This window comes from Leptosomus discolor, chromosome 9, assembly GCF_034619465.1.
Source record: "Leptosomus discolor isolate bLepDis1 chromosome 9, bLepDis1.hap2, whole genome shotgun sequence".
Lineage (NCBI taxonomy): Eukaryota > Metazoa > Chordata > Aves > Leptosomiformes > Leptosomidae > Leptosomus > Leptosomus discolor.
Genome location: NC_141399.1, coordinates 24,784,388 through 24,808,385, shown reverse-complemented (window position 1 = coordinate 24,808,385; position 23,998 = coordinate 24,784,388). Strand labels below are relative to the sequence as shown.

The 23,998-nt window shown below is 44.0% G+C and overlaps 1 protein-coding gene across 5 annotated transcripts; it reads left to right on the top strand.

The window, feature by feature from the left end:
• Positions 1-1,677: 1,677 nt before the first annotated feature.
• CARD19 (caspase recruitment domain family member 19) lies at positions 1,678-23,795 on the top strand. Of its 5 annotated transcripts, none has more exons than XM_086470073.1 (6): positions 1,678-1,699; positions 8,350-8,492; positions 10,428-10,581; positions 15,265-15,324; positions 17,025-17,096; positions 18,813-23,795. In XM_086470073.1, the coding sequence occupies exons 1-6, from the start codon at positions 1,693-1,695 to the stop codon at positions 18,923-18,925; spliced, it is 549 nt and encodes a 182-aa protein (XP_086326199.1). In that variant the 5' UTR covers positions 1,678-1,692; the 3' UTR covers positions 18,926-23,795. The 5 variants fall into 5 exon arrangements, with proteins under 5 accessions (XP_086326199.1, XP_086326200.1, XP_086326201.1 ...); XM_086470077.1 differs by lacking the exon at positions 1,678-1,699 and adding an exon at positions 4,304-4,364; XM_086470074.1 differs by lacking the exon at positions 15,265-15,324.
• The last annotated feature ends 203 nt before the right edge of the window (positions 23,796-23,998 follow it).

The following is a 23,998-nucleotide window of genomic DNA, read 5'->3' as shown; positions in this document are numbered from 1 at the left end:
GGCGAGAGTATCAGACAATGAAACTACCCGGAAAAAAGCTTCAGGACAGTGCGGCTAACCCTGCTAGCCAAAATGCTGTCCCGGGACATGCCAGAAATGGCCCGGTACAGCTCAAGCACCGTCTCTGGGGTTGTGCTGGTATGACACTTCCTCCGTGAGACCACGAAGTGGCAGCACTCGCAAACTTCCAGCAAATTATCTTTTTAAATTTTTTTTAACTCCCAGACTAGCTGGAGCCGTCTCTCATAAGAGGGTGTACATCACGTACCCAAGCACAAAGTCAAGTCCTCACTAAATCCTTTCTTACCTCCCATTTGGCAACTCGTGTGTACCCTGGAGGCTTCAGAAATCCCGGCTTGTCAGTCAGGACACGCCAACTTCCAGCTTCAGTGCTACAAGTTCCCGAGACACCACACCACTCAAAGCAAGGGGTCGTACATTTTAAGCTCTCTCTGTTTAACCAGTCCTGGTATATTGGTATAGCTTCTCTGTATGCTTGGGTTAAGATGGCATGGATGTGGAACAGGGCAATCCTTTCAGGACCTTGTGGACTAGTGGTCATCCATGCGGTGGTTGTGTTTCCCGGGTAAGGGTGTGCCTTGGTGCTTGGGGACTTGATACTTAGGTGAAGCAAATTGTTTTAATACGAGGTGTCTGTGCGAGGGCAGTTGTGTGGTTGAAGGATTTTATGCATCAGTCTGGAGGCAGCTTTGCTTACTGTGAGTTTAATCCCTCCAGATTCAATATAAACATTTCCTTTATGGCTTCAACAAAAGTCATAATTACAAATCACTCTGTGCATTTGCCATACCAGAAATCTGCTTTTCCAATAAATGACAAAAACCATCAGATTTTGCAGTAAAAAAAAAAATAATCTGCAGCAATAAATAATGTATCCCTTTATCACAATTAACAAAGCTAAGGTTCAGCCTCAGTCCTCTGCAGCATTTATAACCTAGGAAGGCATATTGTCCTCCATACCTCACCGGGTAATTAAATGCTGATGAAATTTTGTGCAAACGGGAGTTTTTAAAATGCACAGATTTCCTTGTACTTCCTCCCTCACAGAGTTAATATATCCCAATCAATTGGACACTTCACTGCAAGCTTTTCCCTGATTGAGAGAAGTTGTCCCTGCTCCTTGGACTTGAGCAACCACCTGTCAAATCTGCCTCACACATTGCATCTGCATTTAAACAAACACGTATGGTGCTGCGGCGCAAGAAAAAGCAGAAACACAAACTGCATACGGATCTTATGAGAATGTAGACACGGGATTTGGAACAGTTAAATTACTTGTGGAAAAGGAAATTGCGGCATTACTAATTATGCAATTGTTTCAAACCTGACATTTGTGCAAGCGTCAGTTCGTACTTTCACCCTGCACAGCGCCCTGGACGGCCAGATAAACGCCATCCTTGGAAATGAACGGCTTTCACCCCTCCAGGCTGTCAAGGCGGTGGGAGACCCGCCACGAAACGCCCCGGGCGCAGCCGGAGCAGTCATTGCCACTCCGCCCCCCCACACCGCCTCCGGTAGCGCCTCCTCCGGGCGCGGGAGGCTGCCCCTGGACAGGCAGCACGGCCCGGACCCGGCGGGCCGCACCGCCCCGGCAGGCTGCACCGCCCCGCCCGGCCCGGCCCCGCCGCCATCCGCCCCCGGCAGGACGACCCGCAGCCCGCCGGCGGGGCCATGGCCGGTGAGTGCGGGGCAGGGTGAGCCCGGGGGCGGCAGGGAGGGCGCGGGGGCTACGCCGGCGCCTCAGGCAGGAGGCGGCTGCTTCGCTCTGGGGGTCCGTGAGCGGAGCCTTTGGGGTGCCGCCGCGCGTTTCGCAAGGGCGAGTGTTTTGGTGCCTTCGGCGCCCCGTACTCGGGCCGCCGCTAGCTGTGAGGGAGGGTTTACTTACAGGAGTACCCAGGAGCGGGCGGCCGCCCCGCGGGGCCTAGCGAGTCGTCAGCGCCGGCCCGGGGGAGCGGGAGCCGCCTGGCCGGGCCGCCCCGGCCTCGTCGCCGGTTCTGGGCAGCGCCGCAGTGTCATGCCGCACGACCGGGCCCAGCGGCCGGGTTCGGGCTACAGCGGCGGGCGCTACAGCGGCGGGCGCTACAGCGGCGGGCGGGAGTCAGTTCTGGGGTTGCGGCCCGCGAACGCCGTCAGGCACCTGCCTGGAACGGAGCGTTTGCTTCCCCCGCCGAGGGCAGGCAGGGCATGGCGTGTCCGCCCTCAGGCGTGGGCAGCGCCGTGCCGGATTTCACGCTTTGGCACACCAGCCGGCCGCACTCCGTATGGCAGAGAAGAGAGCCCTGCCGCTGGCCCCAGCCTCCATCTCTCACTGGTGAAGGTTCTGCCTCTGCAGCTGCGGTGCAACTCTTCTGGTGACTGAAGGCCCCCGTTTTAGCCTTTGCACAATCTTGGGGGACTGTGAATGTGCCATGCTTGAGTATTAAAAACACTTTAATATTTTGCTTACTGCTTTATTATTTTTTCTCTTCTGTTTTGAAAAGATACTTCAGATAAAGATGAGTTACTGAACTTGCTGTCAAAGGCTCTTGACTTCTGGTTACTAGCTTGCCACTAGCACCAGCACGCAGCCATGGGTGGGTGCGGCTGGGGAGGGTGGCACATTGGCTTTCACCTCCACATGGCCACTTCCAGCCCAGAGAAGCAGCCCAGTTGCTCTTCATCAGGGGTGCAATTGAGTAACCAGTGCGATTTGATCATCTCAGGCCATTTCTCTGCAGGCAGATTCCTTCTTAAATCCTCCATATCCCTTTCTTGGGCCTTTGAAAGGAAAAAGCCAGAAAAGCCAAAATGTAAATGAGTGTTAAGCTAATGTTTTGCTGAGAGAAACTTTTTCAGCTCTCTCCCAGGATGCTTCAGCAGGGTGTTGGCATAGACATGTACAAATGGCAAGTTACATGCCTTCAGGTTTTGGTTGTCAACTTGCCTTTATAAAGTTTATGAAAATCATCCAGGAGTTTTACAGGACGTTGGAACTTGTGTTTGCATTGCACAGCAGATACCAGATGCCAGAAACCAGATTGAGATTTCTGGAATGGATGTTTACAAATTGTGTGTGTTGTGATGGAGAATGTCAGAGGGATGCGTTGGGTTTTGTGTCTGTTGTATTTAAATTTATCTGCTTGTGATGATCCTGTCTGTCTGTTTGGTAAATTGAAGGGAAAAACAAAGAAAAGATGAAACCATAATAAAGATACAGCGGTGTCAGAGACAGTATTAAGAGTCCTTACATAAATATGGGTGGAGTTATTAATTGGAAAGGTCCACTTGCCTGGCTTAAGGCAGTTGGCAGCACTTATGTTCCTGAGGCCCAAGCATGGATGAGAGCTGTTACGTGTCGCAGCATAGTGTAGAGGGGCTCACCACAGCCTACGAATTTGAAATGCGACTGGATTTATTAATTTACCGTGATAAATATGAGGTGGCAATGCCAACCCTAGCCCAAGATGGCAGGTCCCTAGGGCCAAGAGGTTTTGTCCGGAACAGCAGTGAAACTAGATCGTAGAGGAGCGTATGCAGGGGGTACTGCGAGGGACAAAACCCCATTTGATATTCCTTGTACAGAAAACAACATGGGTTTTTGACAGCCACTGTAACCTGAAAATTATGGGGTTTGTTGTCAGTGCATTGTGCCAGTGGCTAGTGATACCTTTCAGGGACAGACACGTACACCTCACCGCAGGTGTATGGAGCAACAGTGCCAACGCCACAGCGCTTAAGTTTGACGTCCTTGCTGCAGCCAGAGTCTGGCATGCCGGTGCCTAGATTAGGAGTTGTCTCTGAAAAACTCTCTGTGAACACACTGCTATTAAATTAGGAGGAGCTTTGGGAAGGGTGGCTCTGTTGCCCTTGACATTTTTCCTGCAGGTGCTGTAGAAGACAGTCTGGCACGTTCTGATCACATACAATCAGATTTTTTATGAGCCTTGTTACTTCTGAGGCAGAGTATATTTCAGCAGCCTTAAAATGCCAGTACTTAGTATCATGGCTGGGCCATTGTGCAGCTATTGCCAGAAACCTAATTGCCCATTTGAAAGGAAGACTGGAGATGTGTCATTTTATGAAGGGTTGCAATGGGGGTGATTTTTACCTGCAGGTGAAAAATGATGTGTGTGTTGCTTTGATACTGTCATTTTTTGTTTGCACATTTATCATCACTGATCTTATGTATTTTATGCTCAGTTTGAGGAGATGCTGGCTACAAATAACTGGTAATCTCTTGCTTTTCTCTGAAATCTCTTAATTATATGCGTACATCCTTTCCTTCTGTGTGTGTGGTCAGGTGCAGGCGGTGTATGTTAGCGTGGTGTGTATATGCTTTATGCCAGAGGCCTTTTGTGCTTTGGGCAAGAGAAAAAAGCGGTCGTGTATGATGTGTCATAGGCTTATAGTAATTATAAGTCAATAACATGAAATTATTAGTCATGTTTTCTTCTCAACTGTCAAGGTCTTCCCGAGTTTCCTGTCTGGTGCTCTAGAAGTTTATATTTCCTCTGAGTAAGGAAAATGCCAGCCTTTCTTTAAACAACCTTTAGGTCTGTTTTGGTGACGTGGTATCCAATCTCAGCTGTATTTGCTCTTCAATGAGGCCGAGCTCAGTCCTCTCCCAACCTTACAGTTATGTGGCAGCCTGCAGACTCCTCCAGTGGAGCTGCATGTCTGAGCAAACCTGTGGCTGGATCCAAAGCCTGTGGACAGGATTAAGCCCAGTTAGATTGATGTTCTGGCAGAGGAGAAGGTTTAACTGCAGTAACATCAAATTACAAATTTAGAGTTAGATGCAGTCCTCCTGCAGTTTGAGGGCATCAAAATGCTTGGCAGTGTCATGCATGTGCTGTAAACTGTGGTTAATTGACCCAGTCTCCCGATTTTGCAGCTCTGAACTTTCTAGGCAAGTACTGGCTTAACAGCACGACAATCCTTTTAATGCTAGGGTGACTCCTGACTAGAGGCAAAGTCTTCTTAGCACAAAGATTTTAAATTTTCCTTGCAGTAAATGTTATCTCTTTGGGGCAGTGAGGTAAAAGGTGGATATGCAAAATAATCGAAACAACCGCTCCCTAAATTCGTAAGACCCTACAGCACGTCGTTAGCCTTGCTGCAGTTGTGAAGTTACCTCGTTTGGGCTTTCTGTTATTTTAAAAGGTAAACAGTGGGCAAGTTCAATATTAAAAGGCTACTGCTTGTGAACAATGATTATAAAGCTTCATAGCATGGTCATATTTGTACACCCATAACTGGGCCGTGACTAGCAGTGCATGGGAGCAAGTCCGTGCCATAACAAAGGTGCCAGAGTTTCTGGGGCAAGCTGGGTGTGGTGGCTTCAAATGCACACATATGCTTTCCAGATACCCTTATCGCTCTAAAGCAGGGTGCCATGTTCCAGCCACTAGGATTGGTGCGGCTTTTTTTGTTTGTTTTCTTTAAATTTAGTAGCTGGGGCACAATTCCGCACTGTGGGCGGTGTCAGCAGGAAGTTTCACTTCTCTGGTCTACCAGAAGCCTGAAGGCCATTCCTTGTGTGGTTTGGGCAGAGATTTCTCAGAGATGAAAGAGGAGAGAAGAAGAGAGGTGAGATATTGGAAATTACTTCTGCTTTGCTTTTGTTGAGCTGGTGTTGAGCTTGATAACCGCTCTTCAGGAAATTTTAAACCTTCCACCCCATCCTAAGTACTGAACTGAAGTTATTTGGAGGAGGTGAAGGTGGAGATAGGTAAAACGTCTCTGTGGGAATGGGGAGGAGGCAGCCTCCTTCAAGGATGCTTCTTAAAAATGGGAGAAGTGACTTGCGGATGCCTGAGCCAGGTGTAAAACCTGCCCTTGGCAGGCACAGTTTAGCAGTAGCCAGAGAGGCCAAGAGCATCATCTCATTCTCTTTTCCTGCCTTCTGGCTTAGATGGGAAGAAGAAAATGCCACGCCTGAAATCTCAGAGTGGCTTATGCCCCATAATAAGGTGCACCATGGCAGCAAGAAGCGCTCGGTAAGACTGGTGATGGTTGGGTGAGTGTAAGTGAAAAGTGCCGCGAGGACATGGAGTGCTCCTGACTGCTTAGAAAATGATCTTGGCTTAATTGCGGTCTTCAGTTGGTCACAGTTAACTTCGCTGGTGTAGTTGCTGCTAATAGACTTCTGCATGCTGCCTGTGCGAGGTTGGTAATGACAAAGCAGCAACAGAGCAAGAAGCAGGAAAGGAGATGACACTTTGAGCCTGCTTTCATTTTACTTGATATGCTCATTCTGCCAGATCCTTGTCATGCTTTTAGCACTTGTGGTTTGTTGTTTGAATGTCACAGTGTTATTTGAAGTTTAATTGCTCTGTTGGCTGTAAGACCCTGGTTTAATGCCTGTTTTTTATAAGTTCGCAGAAAGTACAGAGTTGTTGGTGACACTGAGAGTCACTACAAATCATATAGCTGAGGCAGAAGAAGGAGAAGGAAGCTGCAGGGAGTGTGGCACTTCATTCCCCAAAAAGTATTTGCACGAACAGACAGAACTTCACAGGCTCCTGGTCCTTGCCTGAGCCTTTTGTGCATGCCAATGGGTTGATTTGAAGAGGAGAAGTTTGATCTCAGCCCTGAATCAGATAACGTGGAACTTCTTGCAACAAAAGGGAGTTGCACAGCAAGTGTGTCAGGGCAGTATGTTTCTGACAGTACACTAAAAAGCTGCCTTGACAGTGAGCTGTGCAAAAGCCAGGCATTAGAAACACATGGAAATAATGTGCTTTTTGTATAAAAAGTAAGAATGTAGCTGAAATCCGGTTGTGCCTGTGGAATCGCATCTCTCTATGCCGTATCAATAGCTCTGTGTTCTTGTTTGAATAGGAGTGACACTGACACTGGAGAAGTTATTAGTGCGTGATGGTCACACTGGGAGGTTTTCCTGGACCCTTTCCTGTAAATGCCGTTAGGGCTACGCAAATACAGAAAAAGGACAGTGTAGTACAAAAAACCCCCCCAGTTATGACATAGAAAGGGCAAGGGCTGTGCATGGGTACAGTGCATTGTGCCAAAGTTTTCTGGCTTTTTTTCCTTCATTCTTTTGTTTATCTTGAAATTGCGGGGCACAAAGGGCTGATAGTTATGTATTTTCTGGTAGCCAAAATACCGTAAACCCTGTGCATTTGCTCTAAATGGGGAATGTGCAGGGCGTGTGGTGGTGGTGGTGTTTGGATTTTGTTTTCTAAGTGCTGTACTGACGTTTTAACACTTATTTCAGACATGGTCATAGACATTCTCTTTTTAAATCTGATAAGGGCACAGTAACCCATGGAGCCCATCTGTGCCTGTATCTTAATCTAGGGACCGTAGACAAGCAGCTATAGGGAAAGCTATGCTCCTGCAAAATCTGTTGCTGTCAAGTTGGAAATGGTGCCTGGAACAACAGCAAGTCTAGATTTGTGTATTTGCAGAGGTTTGGGTTAATAGAAAAAGATACGTTTTATTTATACATGTATTTGAGTGTACTTCCATGGTAAAAATGTACTGCTTTTTGAATGCCCTTTTTCCCCACTCCTGCATAAAGTGAGGGCAGAAGTTCTTCCCTAAAAAACTTCATGGCTCTTTGGCAGAGATGCTGATCCTGATGTTCCAGTTCTCTTTCAGTCTGGGCAATTTCCGCTGGGCAAGTTGCTGAAGTCTCCCATTAGACAAAAGGCCACAATAAACTCTTGGAGGGTTGGGTGATGTTAGGGCTGAATCGCTCCCACTCAGTCAGCCCTGGCTTTGCCTGGCTGTGTGAGCTTTTCTGCGTCCTGTCCCATCCCTCCCCATGCTGTGCTGCAGTTGTCAGGTGCTAAGCAGTAGGGAAAGACCAGCCCTGTGCTGTATAGCAGTATCAGTAATGGGCGTAATTTGAAGCCAAATTTATGTCATTTTTTTCTGTTCTACATCAGAGACAACGTCTCTCTATGAAATACATATTTACATCCAAAAATTTATAAAACAATTTAGTTTTAAACTCCATAATCTGACTTCATAAATGATAGAAAATTTATCTTCAGTGATACAACAACTTTAGGATTGTAATTGATTAAATATCCATTAGTGCTTGGCATCTAAATAATTTAGAAGCTTCTCCCTTTGGAAAGAGAGGTAGCATGAGTGACCAGTCAGAAGTGCAGATGTGTGTAATTTTAAGTGAATGGGTCTTTGGAAACATGTGGCTATGTTGTGTTTCCCTCACAGATAGTTCAGCTTTCTAAGATTACATGATGGTGGTAATTTTATTTTAGCTATTTAACACTCTTAGGAAAATGAAAAGTAGAGGATTAAAAACATGCCTTGCTAATTAACTGCTATGGTTTATTCTTTGTATTATTTTATCTCTAGATCAGTCGTATTGTCATCGGCTGCAACACGACATGTATTTTCTTACAAGCAATAGCCGACTGAATGAGCAAGTGGTTGATAAAATTATTCTTCAGCTTAACAGAGTCTACCCCCAAATTCTTACCAATGCAGAGGCGGAAAAGGTAATTGATGAATTTTCCTGTATCTCTGAATGTTGCATTGTTTTTGCAGGTCAGTAGCTCAGCTGCCTTCTTCTTGACTTGACTCTTGGTGCCACATGGAGCCTGTCTTCCTCACCTCTTTCTTGCTGACCAGTTGTATCTGGGATCTCGTAACAGAGGAGAAGTCGCAGGGCTGGCATATTCCCTGTGCCAAGTGGTTAGGAGAGAGGGCACACTCTTCAGCAGCAGCTTCATGCCGCGGTCCCTATCATGATGTCTGACACCATGTGTGCAGAAGCATGCTATCTTATAACCACTCCGTGGGCAGGATTGCACCCATTCTGTGACCAAATGCCCTGCATGCCTGCCTCCTTACATGAGTCCGTGTGGAGTGTCATGTCAGATGGTCTGTGCTGCATCCAGCTGTATCCACAAAATCGTCTGTATTAGCTTAATCAGTTTTGGTTGCCAATTAATGTGATTAACAACTCTGAGTATAGGTAGAGAAGGGGGGCATTAGTTGTACCTATAAGTGTGGAATCTGTGGGAAGTGGATGGATTTGGTAATATCTTCCAGTGGTGCCGCTATGTGTGGAGGAAAGCCGCCCTCCCTGGCATGAAGTTTTCAAAAATGGGTAGCTAATTTTAGGGAGGAAGATCTTTTAAACTTGTGTGGAGTGATCGTTAAGCTCAGTTAAAAGCTTCCCAGATCCTGCTTATAACAGTTTGTACTTGCCCTCTGCTGACTTCATTGTCTGCACAAGGCTTGGGGTTTTGGCATATCAGTATTTTACCATTAGGAAAAATAGGTCTAATTTTGTCATAATCAAACTCCATGAGGACGAATAGTGGTTTGGTGGTGTAGAGCAGTGCTAGATCATCACCTGAGCTGGTCTAGCCACTAAGCTGTGATAAACAGTGTGACATGCACAATGAAAGATGATTCATTCCCTCAAGAGCTTCAAAATAAATGCATAAAGAATCTGTGAAATGTAATTTGTGACTTCTGCACTTAGCAGACAGAAATGAACTGCTTTTACATAGGCCCAGGAAAGTTTCTGTCAACTCTATTGAGTGTTTAGGAAGCTTACAGTCTCAGCTGTGTCCAGCAGACCTGGGGGAATTTTGTCACAGTAAGGACTATTGTATAAGGTGTGTTGCGTTCCTGTCCCCTTGATCCGAGCTAAGTATACAACAAAGGATATCTACTGTACTGGTCTGAAATAAAATACGTTGCTGAGAATGGCTTTGGATGTTTTCCAAATAAGCTGAAATCAGTTTGATGTATGTAAGGCTAAGTAAGCATTTTCACACTCTTTGTAAGGTCTCCTAATACTCGTCACATTCTGGACTACAGAAGAAAAGTACTTTCTTCTGCAGCTGCTTGCCATGTTGCTGGAATAATAAGAGTTTGTACAGGTTGCACTGGGTATGCAGTAGTTAATTGTGCTGGAAACAAATGTGTAATCTCGGGATGATGAACACTCCAATATTGGGGCTAATATAATCAGTATAAGGTACCTTTTTGGATGATCATTGCTAGGCAACTATGGGAAAACTTGAAAACATAAAACTTTATTATAAGATTTCTTGATATTTTCTGTCAACAGCTGTCAGGATCAAATTGTAGAATAGCAAGCACCATGTTAGTTTGAATGCAGAGAAAACATCACATGCAGAGTAGCTGTCACTTTACTGGGACAGAAAAAAGAATGTGGGAAGGCAGAGGCAATACGCTCTCCATCCAGCAGTGCTGACCAGGTGGAGCTCAGTGTCTTGAAAACTGCTGTGCAATGCATGTATGTCCTTTTTGAGGTCCCCTCATTTTTTTGGCCCATTCTTTTAGTAAATGTAAAACACGCTCTGTATCTCTACTCCCTGGCATACTGTAAAGTGATGTCAAATTGATCTCCAGCTGTTGTAATCTCTCTCCTGATGAATGCTTTTCTCTTACAGTTCAGGAATCCAAAGGCATCGCTCCATACCAGACTTTCAGATCTGATAAAGCACCTTCAAAAGAAAGGAGACAGACACTGTCAAGAGTTTTACAGGGCTCTACAGATCAATGCTGAACAGCTGTATAATGACCTGCCAAGCAGGAAAATCTTGAGTAAGTTGATTTACGAGATGATAGAGTTGTGGATTTCCTCATCAGTATATTACAAAAGTTCGTTTCAGGTGTGATTTAGGTTATTTAAATAACCCATTTATGTTATTTAAATAATTCATGGGGTATACCTTAATTCCTTCTTACTGGAATTTTCCAAAAGCTGTAAGGAGATTTGACTGCATAGTTCTTGTTATTTGTTGCCTAGTGTGGGCAGTCCAAAACTCTTTTATTGTTTTGAAATATGAAATGTGTCTTTAAAACAGGTTAAGTGCGACATGTAACACAGCAATATAACTTGTATGAAGTACAGTTTCCCTTTTCGTAACCATTGCTTCTCAATGGCTTGTTTATTTCCTCTTGTGTTTATTCTGACTTGTAGTACATAAGAACATTACAGACCTCAAATTTGTTAAGCTCAAAACTCTGGTGGCCCAGAAGCTTAGCTTCCCCTCAATCCATAAATCTCCTAGTTGTGTCTAGTTTAACACGAAGCAAACATTCATAGGCCTTTCCAACGACAAACTGTGATATTAATCACTTAGGACTTGTTTTGTGCAGCTGACAGGCCTAACTAATGTCCGTAAAGCTGCCCCCCAAATATACATGTGTGTACTTCAGAAGGACCGAGGCTCAGACAGGTTTGATTCTATACGACAAAGGAGCTCATTTCTTCAGGGAAAACTGTGAAGCCTGATGTGGCAACTTCAGATAATTCTTACTCTGTGATGGTGTTTCTATCCCCCCCCCCCCCCCAACAAACTGGAGAAAAGAATAATGTTGCAAGTGGATGGGAAGTAAAGCTCGGGCATCCTGCATGCTGCAATAACTTGAGGAGCTTGAGGGAAAGCTCCCATGTTTAAGTTAATGAATCTGCAAAGGGACTGCAATTTAAGAAATCCTTATAAAGTATCTAACAGCACTAATGCTTCGCCGATGTCGTGGTTTGGCTGGGATAGAATCACAGCCCAGCCATGCTGGGCAGGCTGTTGGTAGTTCTGAGTCAGGCAGGGCAGCTGACCTGAGTTCGTCACAGGGGTAGCCCATACTGTAATGTCATAGACATTGTAAAGGGGGAAGGTTTGCTGAGGAAGGGGAGTTCCTGTGGGGTTCCTGCTGGGGTTCCTACTGCTCCTCCTCTGGCTTCTCCCTGCTGCTGAGGACTGCTCTCCTATCGATTGTGACCACTGCATATTCATTTGGCCAAGTATAACTTTGTATACCTCTGGTATTAGTGCTATTTCATTAAATCTGTTTTCACTTCAACCCACGGGTCTCCTCTCCTTTTCCTGATTCCCCTTCCTGGCTGGCGAGGGGTCTGTGAGTGATAGAGCAACTGTTATAGTTTAACCCCAGATACGGGCTAAACATAGACAACTGGTCAATTGATTTCTAGTTAAACTCCAGTGAGATTCAAACTATTACACCAAAAGTCCACAGGTTCAAAAAAAACCCAGTTAGAGCTCTCTAACTACATTGTCTAGCTTCGTTTCACCTGTCATTTTGAAGAAAAAGGTTTCTATCTAAAACAAATACGTACTGGTGGAAGACTGCACCATTTTCCTGCCTGCACAGGGAGGCTGCAAAGGTACCCCAGGTCTCCACATCCCTGAACCCTCTTGGAACTGGAAAATTCTGGGCCCATCCCTGCCTCAGAATCTCAGATCAGCATGAATCCAAATTGATTAAGCCCTGCAGCAGCTTTAAGGCACTGCTTTTCATCTGATATTCGCCTTGCAGAAGTCATGCCCTTTGAGGGAACAGGCTCTTAAATCGAATAGTCTTGGATCTGTCATTTTTACTTGGGTAGAGCTCAAGAGCAACAGGTTTTTTTGGTAGGCTTACAAGAAGGCAGCAGACAGCCTTATTGATTAAGAGCAACTTAAGAAGTCTTAGTGTAGTCACTAAGAATAAAATTCCAAGAATGTGGTGATGGTTTAAGAATTTAAGCTCTGTTAATGTTCAATAACACCTTCTACAAGCCACTTCTGAAAATGTATTTTAATATACATGTAGACAGTGGCCAAGGCTACTGTCCAGACAGTCTGAGTTTGCTTGGGGGCTGGAAATAGCATAGCTGTGACCAAGATCATCCGCACCCAGAAAACTCACCTTGGAAATTATGCAGATGTGGAAATTATCCACCTGTGAAGGTGGACTCTCATGCTGCCGTGTGCCATTGTCATGCCTGGACAAAGCAGCTGAAAGGAAACTTGTGTCGGGTGTCTGTGTGATGTTTTCACTTTTAGCTAAAGCACAAACATGCTCATCCTTGCACCTGATTTATGTGGTTACTTGAGAGGTTTTACTGGGGTAGCCATATGAGTAGGCAGGGTTAGAGCTTCTCTGTTCAGACGGCACGTAACAAGTACATGTGCTAGAAGTGCTTCAGAGAAACAACAGAGCTGTTTGTGGTGCCCCAAAACTTTTGCTGCCCTTGCATTATGCGAAGGGACTCCAGTAACCATCATAAGTCATTAAATTATCTGTGTCTTGGTACGCTCTCTTATGTTACTGTTCTCAGAATGATGAGAATAGTTTAAGTACTGAGTTAAAATGCTACTACATGGTGAGGTTCTGCAGTTTCCTTGTATTGACCTAAGAAGGAAATAATGAGATAATTGTGTTAATATGTTTGCTACTTCTTATGAGTTCTGTAACTAAAACAAATGTCTGCACTCTGGATTAAATGGTCAGTAAACATCTGTTTAGCATTTTTAGCTAAAACCACAAGCAGTTCTATTCAGGAAAAGCTCCATTTTCAATATGAGGTATTATTTGTATTTTAACTGAATGTGAACATTTTGAATGACCTCTAACACGTATGATTTTTATGTTACTCAAGTGTTACTCAGAGGTAGTTGTTAAATTTGTCAAATTTAGCACAGAGCATTTATGGAATTGACAGTAGAGTTTGTAAATGTGAGGAGAAAAGGGAATCCCTAACATGGGGACTTTGCTGTAAAGGCAGATTGAGCTGAAACAAACAGCATTATAAACACCTGGAGAAATTATTTGTGAGGACACCGATGAGCTATGGCCGGGACAGAGTTCTGTAGTAGATTACATGGAGCTGTACATACGAAAAATGTTTTCTACAGAGGAAATCCTACCGAAGATTTCTTTTTCGTTTTTAAAACAACTTTAAAATTTGTGCTAGAACAAAATTTCTCTGCCTCGAGTATAACAGTGCAAGTGCCGTGTTCAGTAATGGCTGGGGATCCCCACTAGAGGGTGGGGAAGGCACACGGCACGGGCGACTTCAGAGCCATTGGAGCCAAACTGGATCTTCCAAGTGACTCAGAAAATGGTTTTATTTCTCTCGATGCTGGCGTAGACCAGAAAGATAAAGGCTCAGAGCAGCCCCAGGCAGCGATAGCCTGACAAAAGTGCAGAGATTAGCTGTGCTTTCCTGTGAAGGGTAAGGATCTCTTAGCTAGAGAACATGGGGAGGACGTCCCTTGGAAACGGGCAGGCTGTGTCAGATTGCTGTTGATATGGAGCGTGCCACGGAGGCTTTGCAGCAATTCGTCCTGCTTCAGGCACTCGCAAGCTTTGCAGCAAAGTGCTTCAGATGTTTCTGTTCTGCTTGAATGCTGTGTCCTGTCGCCCCGCCGAGAGGGACGTATTTAGCATGCGAGATGGATGTTCACGGTCTGATGTTGGCTGACAGCAGGTGCCCTTTGCTGACTTGGTGTACAGGTCGGTGTTCCAAGGCACCTCACCTAGTTTCAGCTTGTCATATAGGAGAAGGAGATCGGTTGAAACCAAACAGCCCCAAATTCTTCCCTATGGACACCCAAATTTGGAGCACTCGCTTTTTTTTTGACCACCAAGAGATTTGGCTAAAAAAGTTGTTTTATAGATCCATGATGCATTAAGGGAAAGTCATTCCTCTGCTTTTCATGGTGACATCGGTGTTCTTTGGTGTTTCACACGCCTTCTGCAGACAATGTTATCTTCACATCTACATGTCAAAGGCACCTCTAAAAGAGCTGCAGGTCTTTCTGCCCAAAGCAGAATCTGCTTTATTGCTGCTAACTACTGAACACCTTGTCTTAAGGTCAACCTCCTTTTCTACTAGAATTTGCAGAAAGATAGAGGCAGAAATTATTTGCGTCAAAGGTTAGCCCATAGTACCTGCAGACTCTGAAGGAAGCTGTATGTTTCTCTAGCTGAGATCAGAATTTAGATAAATAATCTGTGCCAAGCACTTTGGTCCAAGTGCTTCATCTGCCAGATACAGTAATGCCCAGAGATTTACTCAACAACAGAAAGAATGGTGGTGCGTTAAATTATAGGGGTGTTTTCAGATTAGCGCATATATTAACAAATGGCTTGTATTTATTACAATGAAAATTTCTGGCACTGTGGAAGGATTAGCTCCTGCTTTCCTCACTTGGGAAATGAGTAATGTAACTTACATGGTTAGTGCTTAACCAGGTCAGAGGTGTTGCTGCAGCTGTGTATAGTTGCATTCAAATGACTATGTGCCTATGTCTTTTGAGCAACATCTATCCAGATTTAACTATAGCAATGATTTGCCTTTGGAGGGGTTAATATTTTTTGTCAAAATTGGGTATTTTTCTGAAATGTGTTGTTTTGCACAATTTTGCTTCTGCTGATGATGTTCGTTTGTTTGCTTGAGCCGAGTACTAACTTTTCATGTGTTGCTTTTATTTCTAGAAACCACAGATTCCACAGAGATAGACACTGACAAGGAGAAATATATGCTAAATGACAGGGGTAAATAAATGCATACAGTGTCACTGGATGGAATGGCTTTTCAGATTATGATACAATTTATTTTATCATGTAATTTGCATTTCATGTAACAAATTGTTTTATGATGTCTTTAGTGTCACAAATTAAGTGGAATTAATGGATGAAACATTGAGCTGCTGTTGAGGAAACCAGTGCCAGGAAATTCAAGAGACTGTAAAGTTTAGTCAATATTTACAATGGTATTTTTACTTATGCTGTTACAGCTAAACTCTTCATTTCCTATGATTTCTTCAATGCTTGAATAGTAAGGTCTATTCAAGTGCTGCTGCTGTCATTTTGCATAAGGCCATCAATAATTTTTAATATAACTTTCAAATTTTTTCAATTTTTTTGAGCTTTCAGTTTAAGTACAAGTCATTTGAAAAACAGGACAGAAAGGAAGAGGAGCAAGGGTGAGCTTAAATCTATTTTCCTTAAGAAAACATGTGAATTTTTTTCTCCTTTCTCTGTTCAATGCCCAGATCATAGAGACAAATATTCTATTCACTGAAAGATATTTTGAAAAGGAATTGAAGATCTGAAAGAAAGCTGAAGAATTTTTTCAAAAGTTATAATGGACTGTTTTATCATTTAAGTTTAACTGATGTTTTGTTTAGAAATTTGGATACAATTATGAGAAAATAAAAGCACCTTCTATGAGCTATGCCTTTCTGCCAGTTTTCCCCTGAGAGCAAACTGAAATGAGGGCCAGAAACACATTGAGTTTAACTCAATGTCAGTTTTTGCCTGTGGTGTTGTTACCTTGAATGTTGACCAAATTGCGATTCAGATTTTTGACATCGCTGTTGCTGACTGCAGCATGTCCTTGTCCACGTGGTCAGCTCCGTGAATTGTTTAATCTGCAGTGCATTTGCCCTTAAATTGACAGGTGCAGTTTAATTGTGGCTGTGTTCATAGGGAAGTAGTAAATACAAATAGAATATTAGGTAATAAAGAAGCAGATATAGATCTTTATGAGGTTTTGTCTGTGGATAAACATGAATTAGAAAGGTTTTACTGAACATCAATACTGATCAGCATTAAACTGCATGTACTTCAGGCAGGCACATGAAGGAAATGTTTCCAGTGGGAGATTTGTGTTAGGTGTGCGTGTGGCTCTGCGTTTCAGCTTCCAGCAGAATTGTAAACAGGAACAAGAATATTTACTCTTGTCATGAGAGTGGGATTTGTGGAACATCTATGGGGGAAAAACAAACCCCTAAAAACCTGCTTCTAAGGGACTGTAGTCTCCTGTGCCTACTCTTACCCGCAGTCAGTGCATTGGCCCAGTGGGGGCTATTCATAGAGTAAAATTCTACACTGTGTGGTGAGGTCCCAGTATTCTGGGTAGTAATTTGGTTTAGTGTTTAAAAGGGTTTTTTCACAAAGATTTAAAGTGATGAAACATCTAAGGAGGCTTTCACTTAAATTTCATAGGATACAGCAAGATGAACAGCAGCGAACAGTGAACGATGTCAAAGCAACTGTAGTAAAAATAAATTACAATATAGTAAATGTGCTTCGTAGTACCTTAGCTACAGAACATACATCATTGTGAATGTGTTCTCTTCATTTGAATACACTTAATTATGCATATTAATAGCAATTGGTGATACATGAACTGAGCTAAGCTTCCACTGCTCTGTTCTGTCTTAATGTGTTTCCTCTTACATTTTCTTTAGGTCCAGTGTTTTTCCTCGCTTGTTTTAGCGTTGCTGCAGGATTTGCATTATTTTGGTATTGCTGTAACTCAGGTAATCTACTCCGGTGTTTTTGCTCTTGGTTGCTTTACTTTAGCACGGGACGGGAGAGCAGCATGCCTCTTGATCTAACAGGGCTTAACTAATAGAGCGGGTCAAGGTGTCATCATTCATTAACAAGGCTTGGTCACAAATTGCGCTTCAGATGTGCCGAGATGTAAATAATGGATAGTTTGCCTCCAGAGGATGCCACAAATAGGGGTGCTTTTTAAAGACAGTAGTCATGTGAGCTCCTGTTGCTATAGCGATGGGTCATGATTCCCAGCAGTCATGAGACAGACCCAAACCTTCTGGGTTCCCCATCCCTTGGAGGGAGCTGGTTGAGCATGACCAGTGCCAGGGCCAGAGGACGCTAGCTTGATTTGTGAAGCCCGAGCAGTTACAACTGTTGCCCCTGTTGCTGACTCTGAGTGTTGGCTCTCCCTGTCAGCTAAAAGTCACCTGCTTCACAGCAGCCATCGGAGCGGAGCTCTTGCTCCTCATCATGGTCCTGCCTTCCACTCACCCAACGTTGCTGTGAGATGGGCAGCTCTTTGCAGAAAGTGCATTGATGCGTCCTCATGGATCAACTTCAGCAAAGCAGTGAGTCAGTGCTAGTAGGAGAGATCCAGAGAGAGAGAGTAGCTGATTCAGAGGCATCACTTTCTCTCGAGTCTTCCCGTTGTGCCATGGGAAGTGCCAGTCTTCACGTGGTAGATGGGGAGCAGAATCCAAACTCCATTTTGGTTTGGTGCCTTCTGCTTCTCATATCCCGGTCACAGCAGTAGCTGTTGGACATTGTTCTTTACTGGTTTGTTCCCAGAGCTGTAGGCCACAGTAGCACCAGTTCATGGACATTTTGGGTGATGTGGGAGTCTGGGCTGGGTTATCCTTCATTTCCCAGATCAGAGTCCCTCAGCTGGACTGTCCATGGAGGCAGGGTTTAAGGCTAAAAGGGGACCATTAGACTTTTGCAGCTAACCCGTGTGTTTCCTTAGCTGCCATCACTTCCCTTCATCAGGTTCAGTCACCAGTATTTAATAGAAGCATTTTCAGGAAAGCATTCAGGGAGTGATACCAAAAAACCAGACTATCCATCACTTCCCTTGATCCCGGTTATTGTCCGTAGCATTAGAAGTGTGTGTCTTAGTCTCAGTTTAAACTGGTTTAAGCTCCAGTCTGTCATTTTTGTTAAGGCTTTCTTGACCAGGTTGCAGAGCCCCTTAGCCCTATGTTTCTGTACCAGCTGACATTTTGTATTTTCTTCCTGTGGAGGTCCTTATACCTTAATTCAGTTCTCTGTCTTTATTTTTGCTAAAATTAGCAACTAATCTCTGCAAGTCTTTTGTTCCAAGGCCCTTTTTTCTGGTTTTTGGGGGCTTTTTCCTGTACCTATGCAGTATCTCAATGCCCCATGTGCAACAGGGCCACCAGATCTGGATGTGGTATACCAGGCTTGCACTGTCCAGTGCCGTGCTCAAGTGTAAAGCTGCGTCCTTACCAAACTCAGTGATCTCTTCGAGTGTCTGAATTTGCAGCCATGAATCCTAACAGATTCATCATTATCCTGTCTTGGCAGTTGATATATACAATATTGAAGGAAATGGGCTTTCCTCAGACTCTTTTTTTTTTTTTAACTTATTATATTTTTTGTGGATGTTGCTTACTAGCTAGGATGAAACTTAACTGTGTTCGCTTTCTCTTCCTCTTCCCATCCTCATTCTATTTTAGATACAAAAGTCGTAGGAAGAGCCAGGAGAATCTTGGGCTTTTCTCCTATTATCATAGGAAGACATGTTAGAAATATTTGTATGTTGTATTTGGAAGACGTATCAAGAAATTAAGGAAAAGCTGCTTCTTCGTTTGTCTGTGCATTATACCTGCCAAGGGAAGACAACGGTGCATGAATATTAATGTATTATACTCTCATACCAAAGATTTTATTAACTAGCTTCATCAGTATTTGTGTTGCCTCAAGGTGTATTCAGAATTTCAGCTATATATGTCCTTCCTTATGGGAATGGACCATTTATTTTTGTAAATGATTATTTTAAAATGTTTATCATTTGGATAAAAAATATTTTTAATACAAACTTTAAAATTGTATCCTAAGTGATTGTGGGTCTTAAACCATGTTTGCATATGTGTTTTATACTGGAATGAAGGATCACAATTGTTTAAAGAATGCTAGCCTGTCTTTTGTGATAATTAATTTAAGAAAAGCACTCAAAAACCCACATGCACTCAAAGCCTTACTAAGAAATGGATCTTCATCTCAAGATGGTCTGTTTTGTCTCAATCCTTTATACCTACTGCCTGAGCTCAGGTGGGCGCTACGAAGTTTCTCAGTGCCAGTTACCTTTGGGTATGGCAGGTACTTGCTGTGTTTTCTAATTCTCCTGTACATGCCTCATCCCAGCCTGCCTTGCTCATGTTCACACTCAGCTGTTGGATGTGGTTGGAATGTGCTGGAGCTGGTGCAGGCTGGTTCTTAGCCTGCGGAGGGTCCCAGCAACTGGAGTGTCTGATCTGAAGCACTTGAAACTAGCAAGAAAATTTTTCAGATTTATTTAGCTTTTCTTTTTCCGGTGATGTGTTTTGCAGTCTGTATATCTAAGAAACTGAAGTAATTCAAGATATTTTGCCGGGACTTAAGTGCCATGACATGGGACTTTTTTTATGGCCAAAAATATATACACTTACTTGAAGAGCCTGAGGTTGTTCATGGTGTCATTTGATGATGTTATATTTTTCTTCGGTGAGTTGAAACCTGAAAAACTTGCAGAAACCGTCGTAAGACTAAAATTCCTGAGCAAGACACAGGGAGTCAGGGCTGCAAGTGAAGCATCTTGGGGTTTCTTAGCTTTATGAACCTAACCATGCTCCTGCCTAGCTCAGTACAAATGGCTTTCTTTTTCCAATTGGGAGGTGCAGTAGTTCTGAACTGGCTGTGAGAAATGACATTGTCAGTGGATAACTCTTCAAGCACCTGCGCAAGAGCATAAGGAGCTTGGGGAGACCCTGTCCCTATACTTGGTGAGAATGATGCCTTGTGGCTCTTCATCCACTGACCGAATGAAGAGATTTCCAGATCAAATCAAATGTCACCTGAATCAAAGTTGCAGCTACATCACAAGTTACCATGTGCTGGAGGATTCCATGTGAAATTTTAAGTAATTTGGAATGGTTTTCTCAAAACAGTCAGACTAAAAATTGTCTTCCAGCTTTAAACTTTATTCATGCTATAAAAATACAATCTTCTCCAAAGCAAATCATCTTGTAATAACTGTATTTCCTTACAGGACAACGTTCACCTGATATAGTAGCAAGCATGTAGTCCAGAGGAGGAATTGAGTACGGGGCCAGATTTTCAAATAAAAGATCCAAAGAGTATTTGCAGGAAGTGTCTTGAGACATGAAAAAAGGCTCAGGCAACCCTGAGTAAACTCTTGTGGTAAAATGGTTTTACCTGTGGTCTTGGTGTATGGTTGGGACACGAGCCAGCCCCACGTAGAGGTAGCCACAGTCTTTGTTAGGTCAGATCTCAAGAACAGACCACGTGTCTTCATGGCCATCGCTGGTGTGAGTGAAGCTCATCTCAAAACACCCAACTCGGCTGGGCTGCACGGACAGCACTACAGCCACGCTATAAGTCAGCACAGGCTCTTTGGTTCAGTGTTTATTCTGACTCTGGGAAGCCGAGCTCCCAGTTGCTCATTTACACTGCGAACGGTGCCTCCGCCAGCCGTGTTAAAGCTGGCTTGGCTGTTTTATAAAGCTGTAGCTGCTCCTTTGACTGCAGAGCCAGCGTTTCCCTAACAGCTCCCCCAGTGTAACTGTGCAGTGTTCAGTGGAAGAGTTGTCTGTGTAGACAGACAGACGTACCCCAAGCTCAGCAGTGGGACGAGGGATGTTATAAACAGTAGTCTGATTGCTGCAGTGTAAAACATGGAATGAGACCAATGCCACGTGAACGAAATAACACCCAGGCCAGCAGTTTATTTAGACTTCTTTTCCACTGCCTCAGCCCCACCAGCTCTTGCATCTCTTCAATCTAATCCCCACAGGGACTCTTACTAGGGAGAAAATGGTGATGGAGCTGAGCGTGTTTCCTACAGAACTGGCTAACCGCGAGGCTCTGCTGCCCATGTTACACAGCGACCTGCTGTTGTACTGCCTTCCATCTTGGGAAGCGCTTTCGTTATATTGTTGCTTTCTGTCTGCCTCACCTTGTTTAAGGTGGCAACAGGTTGATTTTTTCTCCAGCAAACCAGTTCTAATTTATAACATTTGAAATGAAATGTTCCTTTCCCCAGCACTGCTTACCTCCTATAGCAGCCGCTTTTTAAGCAACTAGAAGAAATACCTCTGAAATCTAAAGGGGTTTTAAGTCTTTGCTTTGAAGTCAACTTTGAAACCACATTAGAGGAACAATATTCCATTTTACACAAAAAATCATTACTCAAACTAATCGCCACAGTCACATCTCATTTTATAAGCAGAAATGGGTGCCTTATTGCTGCTAGGCAGGTTCTTTTTGTGTAGATTATCCACTGTGTTACGCTTTGAGTAACAGGTTGCAAATTGTTGTGAGCTGTTGCTGAAACCTACAGAAGCTTCTGGTGCCTTATTTAGTCTGAAGGTGAGATTCTGCTATACCTACTGGTTCAAGGATGCCTTGCAGTGCCAGGAGCCCTCTCGGGTTGATAAAACTGCCCCAGGAGCACACTGGCAGTGCAGTAGGACATGGTCCTCCCACTTCCTTAAACAAGGTCGTTTTTTCTTGAGCCTTGAAAACTGTATGGAATAGGAAAGCTGACTAAAGGCTATGCCTATATTTCTTCCCTTTCTGAGGTTGCTTGAGATGAGCATGTTTCTTGGGGGGCAGGGGGGGGGGGTGTGGAAATCCCGGATGAGCTGTCCCCTAGGGTTAGGGCTGGGAGGAGAGAGGAAGAATGACTCTTGGTTCATCCTGGTGTTATTAGTTAGAGGATCTGACAGCAAAGAATATAAAATAATCTGTTCCTTTATTAGCAATAGCTTTTAATTTAAAAAGTAAAAGTGAGGCTAGCTATAAAATTGGCATGTACATGGGTTGGGAGACATTCTTTTTCTTGGAAGATTTTTCTTTCAGGAGCAAATACCAAGATTTCACACCCTTCTCTGCAAGCATATCTATGCAGCACATGCAGGCAGTAGATGAAGTGATAATTCCATCTTCAGTTCCTGGAGGAAGCCCGTCTGTACCTGCGTGGGAGTCAGGTCCTTCTAGGCAAGCAGTGCTATTTACTTGGAAGTAAATCAAGGTAGGGTCTTGGATGAGCCTGTCTAGCTGCAGAATCCCAGCTTCCCTGTCAAGGCAAGAATAGCTTGGTGTTCGCTGCTGAAACTATCCTAGTATTTAAGAATGTGTTTTACTTTCTGTGCAGGGAATTTGTCCTGGCTGTGTAAATGTCGGTAGGGGGTCACATGTGCAGAGGATAGAGACCGTTCTTGTGAACGCCGTGGTTCTTGTGCTGCAGACAGTAAATGTACAGGAACTAATAAAAAGCAGCCATATTTTCAACATACCTCGTGCAGCTCTCATTGAAGAAGTAAAACATTTGCTTTTCCCTGCAGTGTAAGCAGCGTTGTGCCTTTAGCGGCATTACGGGCTAAGGAGCCAAATGGCTATGGCATGAGGGATGCTCTCTTGGAGGCTGAACATGGCTCTCTGGAAAGAGAGGAGCAAGGAAGAGCTGTGGTCTCTGGAGGGTGGGAGTGTGCAGGTTATGGAGCAGTTGGCTCCCCTGCCACCTTGGGCTGTGCTTTGCTGCGGGTGCCTGGCACGCGGACGTGCTGCAGCTCCTGCCAGGGACTGTCCCCCTTCGCTGCTGTGCCACTTGTGCGTGAATCCCCAGGGGAGAGATTCAGGGATGAGCTCCACGCTCTTCAGCCTGGAAGACTCCTGATACCTAGCCAAAAACAGTCTTCCTTCCCTGTTTTTTTTCTTATGGGTGGGTTTTTTTTCTTTAAAGTAACACTGAACTGCCTGAGATTGGCTGGGTGATGATGTCGGGGCTATCTAGATTCAAGGACAGGAGTGAGTTATCAAAGACAGATAACCCCCGAAGCAGAGCGTACAGGCAGCTGGCCCAAGCTGTGTCAATAGTTAAGGCAGAGTGACGGGCCGCCTGCTCCCAGAGAGTGCTGGGAAGCGAAGTGACAGATCCTATAGTGAATTTGCACAATTCCATTTCAAGACAGACTGCTATTTAAAGTAATTCAGTGAAGTATGATGTGCCTGCAAGCCAGAGCTGGAATAAAGTGATGATTCATTCTGAGACAGACTGGGCTACTTCATAGCTGCTGGCTGGAGTTTTCAAAGCTGCTGAGGCAAAGTTACTCTTTTTCTTTCTTTCATGTGATTTTTTTTTTTTTTTCTCATACTGTAATATATTGAAAACATATTTGGTCAAAATTTGCAGTTGTGGATGCTTTTCACTGCTGTTCTGTATGCACAAATGTTATTCGAGAGAGATGCCATGCTATAGCTGTGTGATCAGCACTGCTGTTATGCTAAGAAATGCCATTTGCTGTACTTCACAGGTCCTGTGTTTTATAATCATTTCTCCTAATGTATGTGTTCTTGAATTCTGTAGAAATAATGTTGGTTGTTTTTTTTTTTAATGGGGTGAAGCTGGCAATTAAATTGAAATAAAATCTGTACTGAGAAAAAAATTACGCCGTTTTTCTTGTAGTTAATGCTTTGTACTTCCTTCCGGAAGCACCCCTCAATGTGTTGCCCTCACATGGCTGCTGTCTGCTGACTGATTCCCTCGTGGTCTCTCTGCTCTGTGATGGTTAAATTTTTGCTTTGGGTATTTGTGGCCAGATTTTTACCGTTTTCATCTGCTTTCAAAATTCTTTGCAGTTTT